The sequence below is a fragment of the Mustelus asterias genome, chromosome 1 (assembly GCF_964213995.1).
Source record: "Mustelus asterias chromosome 1, sMusAst1.hap1.1, whole genome shotgun sequence".
NCBI lineage: Eukaryota > Metazoa > Chordata > Chondrichthyes > Carcharhiniformes > Triakidae > Mustelus > Mustelus asterias.
In genome coordinates, this window is record NC_135801.1 from 38,512,544 (window position 1) to 38,519,692 (window position 7,149).

Sequence of the window (7,149 nt, forward strand, 5' to 3'; positions counted from 1 at the left end):
GGTTCATCCAGGGCTTCCTGGGTGGAGGGCATGCTCTCGCTGACCTCTTGCTCAAAACGGGTGTAGAATGCATTGAGCTCATCAGGGAGGGGTGCGTTGGAGCCGGCGATTGATCCAAACATATGGGTGCCTGTTCTGAAACCGTTATAAGGCTGGGTGATCGCCACAGTAAATGTGGGACATTTTGAGCTGGTAACAATAGTCCAGAAGTTGCTGACAAAGTAATGGCGAGTTCATGGTTCCTGCCATTATTAGTGCATTAAAAAACCCAGCATGTCATAGTGAAGGAGAGATATGTCATAAATTCTGATTCACTATAAACTTGAATAATTTGTGCCGCGCCAACAAAAAATTACCAATTTGCTTTAGGTTTGCCCATTGTGCATCATAAAACTGTGAGAATTGTGGAATTAAGCAAATTAATCTCAGCGCAGGCATTTGAGGCTTGTAATTCACGTCATCAGGATCACAGAATGTGGGAGAACAGAAACAGTACAATAAAATGCTAAAGTCTTACTCCTGCAGGTAATAAATTGTTCCTCGAAATTTATTAAATTTTACATTTTAAAATTAGCATTACTTTATTTTTCCTTCGGGTCTCTTTTTCTTCTTTGTTGATCCAATCTTATATTTTGCCTCGTTAATTCTAATTGTACTTCTGGTTCATCCTGTTTGCTTCTCAGCCATTCAGTCTGTGTCTTTCTTTAGCCTAAAATTGAATTGATTAAGGAGGTATTGCTCCCATTGTTCACTAAGATCCCAGATGCCCTGTTGACCACACAGCGGGGTTACAACCAGTCAACTGCAGCACAGAAATAATCAGGATTAAAAGGCTAAATAAAATGCAACTTGCGGGGGAAGCGGTGGCCTCGTGGTATTATCGCTGGACTATTAATCCCGAAACTCAGCTAATGTTCTGGGGACCCGTGTTTGAATCCTGCCGTGGCAGATGGTGAAATTTGAATTCAATTAAAAAAGATGGGGCAGAATTTCACCGGGGCTCGCTCTGCCCATTGATGGATCACGCCTGATTTCTCAGCTCTTATGATTTTACGAGAGTCAGATTTCCAGTGAGGTTAGTCCCGGAAATGGGCGAGAGGCTGAGTAATTATTCCCATGTATTTAAATGAGGATTAACATGTATTCAGTGAGCCTGGCGCTCAATCATCCGGGCTCACTTGCCTTTGTGGCCTCAACGGGAGATGTTCTCTCTGGTGAGGAAAATATCTGCTCCCCATGAAAGGGGAACAATCCTGCTGGACTCACTGGTGGAACCAGAGGCCATTGAGGCCCCTGGGGAGGCCAAGGGCAAGGGGGGTGCCCCTTGGGCAGTGCCAGCCTGGCATCTTGGCAGTGCCAACCTGGCACCTGGGAAATGCCCAGTGGTAGGTGCCAGGGGCAGAGCCTATGGGGGCAGGGCCTGCACATGCACAGCGGCTCCATCAGAGGTCTGCACATGCACAGCGGCTCCATCTGCAGGCTGGCTGGCGAATTAAGCCCTGCCCACTGCCTGCAGCAGCTAGAAATGGTCTAGACCATTTTTTCAGTGATTAAAGTGCATAAGATTGGACATGAAAACTCACCCAAAAAACGAAGCAGGAACTCTCCTGTTTTCATGCTAGCTGGACACTTAGAACCAATCTCGTAAAATTCCACCCTTGGAATTAAGAATCTACTGATGTCCATTGTCGATTGTCGGGAAAAACCATCTGGTTCATTAACATCCTTTAGCGAAGGAAATCTGCCATCCTTACCTGGTCTGGCCTACATGTGACTCCAGAGCCACAGCAATGTGGTTGATTCTCAACTGCCTTCCAAGGGTAACTGAGGATGGGCAATAAATGCTGGCCATCCAGCGACACCGATGTCTCACAAATGAATTTTAAAAACTGCTGATGCTTCCTATGAGGTGCCCTGCTGCAGCATTCTCTAGACAAATGTAAATCTGTTGAGTTTTATTCCCCGTTTATAGTTTTGACAACTTTAGGACATTGAAAATGGACAAAGCTCATCGTGTCCCATCTCTGTGATTAATGCACAATTTTCTGTGTTAGTTTGACAATCATCATTTTTTGCACACATTTTTATTGCACGTTTTCAAAACATCTGTATTTCACGAATTTAATCCGTGACACCTTGAGGTCCAATAGTGTCCAATAGATCTACATATTCATAGGTGACCTGGAATCTGACCTTACGTAAGTCAATTTAAGACAAAATAAGATGATGAAAAGGTTTCAAGACTAAATTAACACTCAATAATTGCAAAGAATTAATGCACTTGAGATTAATATATCTGAATTGCGCAGTTCTGTCTTTTTAATTTCTGTAATGGAAGTTAGTTTTATCATCTGTTGGAACCTGCCTAACAGGTTTGCATCTTTTTGCATCTTCAAAATGTGTGAAACAATCTGGAAAATCATTAATACTTATGTGCTCAGAGGGCAAAAAAGATGCCTTCACGGACCTTTCAGTGCAGAAATGTGCAAAGAGTTGATTATCACGTTTACTTGCAAATAAAAGATTACAGTGTTAGCAGGATGATCATTGCCTCAAGTTTCTTAAATACCACTTCTGCATAAAATGACAAAAGCTTTTGTAGAAAGGCCACAAATGTATGTAAATTATCATTAATAGTTTGTTAAGGATTAAATTGCAAAATAACAGTATTGTAAGTTACTTCCTTTTGCCTAGTTTGTTGTAAATATGGTAAGAATCCGAGCTTTCACAAGTTGTTATATTTTGGTTGCTGACAGTGTGAAAGTAATCACTTCTGATCATCAGCCAATCCAGTTGTAGGGGCTGTCCTTGATGAATAAATACACTCAGAAGAGTAATAAACAGAAATGAAGGGAAGGAAATGGATACAGGACCTGATACACAAGACTCCTTCTTCTGGCTGACAACAATTTGAGACCAGTTACCAAATCCAACTGCGTTACAGCTAAACAAACCTTATTAACGTTTGAATAAAATTCACCTCTCTGTCAGATAATGAAGGGGGAAGTCAGTGGAAATTCAAGGATGTGGATTTCACATTCCAATCTTCACCGAACCTGAGGTCAAAATGAGTGATGGAGCAGAAGTGAATGCATCGATAACAACAGAAATGATTTATCTATTGAAGGGTTATACTTCAGATTACAGGTCCTCTAATAGCAGACTCAACACAGCCTCTTTGAAGTCTACATTCACACCAGCAAAGGAGGATAGTGAGGATTGGGAATACAACTTGGTAATATACCTGGCTCTCTTCCTCTTCTTGTTGCTCTTGCTGGTTTTATTTCTTTTTATGGTCATCAAACAGCTGAAGAATTCAGTGGCAGCTGTTGTATGGCAGCCTGGTCGTTCTGTTAGAGAACCCTGGAGCGCACACAGAGAGCAGGCTGTCTAGGAGCAAGCTGCATTCTCTACCACCGTTGTCCACAAGTTTTCCAGCAGTGACAGGTATTGTGAATGATGAGCAAAATTATTTTCTATATGTTTTGCCAGAATCAATGCTTTATGCAGGCTGCAGATCAGGTTCTTGCTATAATACAATGTTATGTCCACGTGAATACTGCAGAAGGTAAGTTTATTTATAACTGGCAGCAAATCACCAGCAAACGATGAAGGTGGTGAAAGAACTGCATTTGTGGATGTTCTGTTTCTGATGAGAGACTGCATCTAATTTTCATTGCTTAAATTTAAAGAAACTGAAGAAGTGAAAGAAATGTTTACAATGCCATTGCGTTCTAAACTTTATACCATATTTGTGGCGCTGGCAGTTGTGGCTGGTGTGGGGTAAGAGTGGGGATAGTGAATCTGCCCCCTGTACTCTTGACGTAGGCAGCTCTATTTACGTAATCACCCCTCCAATTCCTGCAGGCTTTGTGGAGTCGAGCCAATGTCTCCATAAAGAACAAAGAACAATACAGCACAGAAACAGTCCCTTCGGCCCTCCAAGCCCGCACCGCTCCCTGGTCCCAACTAGACCATTCTTTCGTATCCCTCCATTCCCACTCCGTTCATGTGGCTATCTAGATAAGTCTTAAACGTTCCCAGTGTGCCCGCCTCCACCACCTTGCCCGGCAGCGCATTCCAGGCCCCCACCACCCTCTGTGTAAAATACGTCCTTCTGATATCCGTGTTAAACCTCCCCCCCCCTTCACCTTGAACCTATGACCCCTCGTGAACGTCACCACCGACCTGGGAAAAAGCTTCCCACCGTTCAACCTATCTATGCCTTTCATAATTTTATACACCTCTATTAAGTCTCCCCTCATCCTCCATCTTTCCAGTGAGAACAACCCCAGTTTACCCAATCTCTCCTCATAACTAAGCCCTTCTATACCAGGGAACATCCTGGTAAACCTCCTCTGCACTCACTCTAAAGCCTCCACGTCCTTCTGGTAGTGTGGCGCAGTATTCCAAATGCGGCCGAACCAACGTTCTATACAACTGCAACATCAGACCCCAACTTTTATACTCTATGCCCCATCCTATAAAGGCAAGCATGCCATATGCCTTCTTCACTACCTTCTCCACCTGTGACGTCACCTTCAAGGATCTGTGGACTTGCACACCCAGGTCCCTCTGCGTATCTACACCCTTTATGGTTCTGCCATTTATCGTATAGCTCCCCCCTACGTTAGTTCTACCAAAATGCATCACTTCGCATTGATCTGGATTGAACTCCATCTGCCATTTCTTTGCCCAAATTTCCAGCCTATCTATATCCTTCTGTAGCCTCTGACAATGTTCCTCACTATCTGCAAGTCCAGCCATTTTTGTGTCGTCCGCAAACTTACTGATCACCCCAGTTACACCTTCTTCCAGATCGTTTATATAAATCACAAACAGCAGAGGTCCCAATACAGAGCCCTGCGGAACACCACTAGTCATGGCTTGAATTGTTTGCCCATTGGGCATACGTACTAGGCAGGCACAGAAATGGGCGTGAAACTCGCTTCCGGTTACGATCAGCCCTGAATGAATGGCTGGCCAGTTAACGGGCAACTGGCGTGAAACGCACACTTGGAAAGGCTCAGCACAGGTGGGAAAGATGGGAAGAGGGCGGGTGCAGAGAAAAGAGAAGGTCCTGGCTGGTGCTTTTAATATGCCCCCTCATGGGAACAACCGCTGCGGAGCTGTCTCATGGAACTGCAGACCCGTAAAAAAAAAATTGCAGTGGAGAAATGCTGCAAGGAGTGTGTGCACAGCACAAGTTCAATCTTCAGACAACTTTTAAATTTTATTTCAATCCCGACATTTCACACTGCCCTGGATCAAGGAGCAGCTAAAATGTAAAATATCCCTGGCCATTCAGCCCATCTGCCAACCATAAAAACAGGCAGGCCATGTAAGATTTCATTCAATTAGACCTTCCCTGGGATAACTTCCAGCTCTCACACGCGCCCACCAATCAAAATATTGCATGACTACGGGATGTACACCCAACATCTTCTTGCGCAATTCCATGCTTCCATATTACAAATGTCAAGTGCTTGTCATGTTCCTTCGTTCAGACTGAATGGCCCATCCTTCTCAGCAGTTCACTGAGGATCTTACACACTGGGAAACTGAGCATGCCTGATTATAATTGCAAAAACATAGGAATTGAAACCTACAGGAAATGTAAACACAGTTCTGCCCTTGTATGCATCAAATAATACGCTGACTATGATTGCCATTCATGGATTTCTATATAATAATGCAATACTAGATGTTGTAATTGTATTAGTATGGACTTTTGGCCTGGTGAATACTTAAAAGCATTGAGTCTTTTATTTTAGAATTTTGACCTGATGGTTGGATTTTTCATTTATTTTAAGAGTTTGTAAGTTGGGGAATATATTTTTTCATGAAAACTGGAGATTTAAAATGGTCAGCTGCAAGGTTTGGTTGTCCATTGAATGTCCCCTCTCAGTTTGAATCTGCAACTTAAGAGCAAGGGAAGAGATGCCATTGGGTTGTACGCAATGGCTCAGAATTTCTCCCAATTCAGCAGAGGAAGTGCACTGGAAACCTCTTTACTGCACAGAGATTGGGCTTCCTTCACCAAATGAAATTTCCATCATGGCTTCCATCAGAAAAATGAGGCCAGTTCCAAGGAAATTTCGGTTTATATTTCTGGGTTTTAGCCATGCTAAATATAGGGCTGCTTGAAAAAGCATTTTCCTTACTTTGTGCAGGGGGCGGGGATTAAGGCCGGGAGACAACAGCACGAGGCATTTCGTGAGTCTCCCAGGCTCTTTTCCTTTAGCACAATCAGCTCCACACTGGAAATCGGTGCAGAGCTGATTATCCTATGGGAATATCATTGAAATTGACATTTCCATATGGCTATCGGGCCCGGGACAGGATTCTCTGGGTCCGCTAGCATCTCCTCTTCCATCGGGAGTGATTGCCAAAAGCAGGGTTTACAATTGCTCCCCACTAATGGGGAACAGGCGTCCTCATCCTGCTGGTAGGAACAGAGGCCACTGAGGCCTCCTGGGAAGTTGAGACAAGGGAGGTTGCCCCTTGGGCAGTGCAAGCCTGTTGTACTTTGCCTAATCTTTACCTTCGGTTTTGTGTTGTTATAAATCATGCTGAGAGTGTTGAAGGTTCACCCTTTTCTGTGATGGTGTGGACACTCTCACAATAGAGTGTTGTTGATTGCTCAGGCTGAGCTTCAGTTCATTCACGTTGCTAATGCTCCTAATCTTGGAGTACTGTCCAGCTGCAATGCAATTTTGCAAGATTATTCCATTGCCTCACTTATTGCAGCATTTACCATATGCCAAACATGCTGTTCTGTTTTGAGGGTGCTGGCCACCACAGTAATGGCAAAAACCTCTATTTCCTGCCTAAAATCTTTGCTGTTTTTTTCAGACTTTTTTCAGTATGCAATGGCTGTTTGTAGTGTTAAATCTTTCTCTTGCAGCAGCTGCTTGTGGGTAGGTTGCTGTGAACCCCACAGACGATTTGACCCCTGACTAACTCATCAGTAAGAGTGCCAAATACACATTTCTTTGCTAACATTTTCAAGTTTGCTGTATAGGGTTGTATTGATTCATCTACTCTTTGGTTTGTTGAATTAAACAAGCACCTGTCGAGTATTCTATTCTTCACCAGATGGGAAATGTTTTCAAACTTTTTTAGTTTCAAACTTCAGGGTCCTCGTTC

The 7,149-nt window shown here is 43.5% G+C and overlaps 1 protein-coding gene across 1 annotated transcript; it reads left to right on the forward strand.

Annotated features, from left to right (window-relative positions):
• The first annotated feature begins 3,067 nt into the window (after positions 1–3,067).
• On the forward strand, positions 3,068–3,394 carry LOC144506186 (small integral membrane protein 43-like). The gene has a single exon (XM_078232072.1). The coding sequence runs from the start codon at positions 3,068–3,070 to the stop codon at positions 3,392–3,394; it is 327 nt and encodes a 108-aa protein (XP_078088198.1).
• The last annotated feature ends 3,755 nt before the right edge of the window (positions 3,395–7,149 follow it).

Bases quoted from the DNA above. Each gene is read 5' to 3' on its own strand.
- LOC144506186 (XM_078232072.1), top strand. From the start codon at position 3,068: ATGAGTGATGGAGCAGAAGTGAATGCATCGATAACAACAGAAATGATT.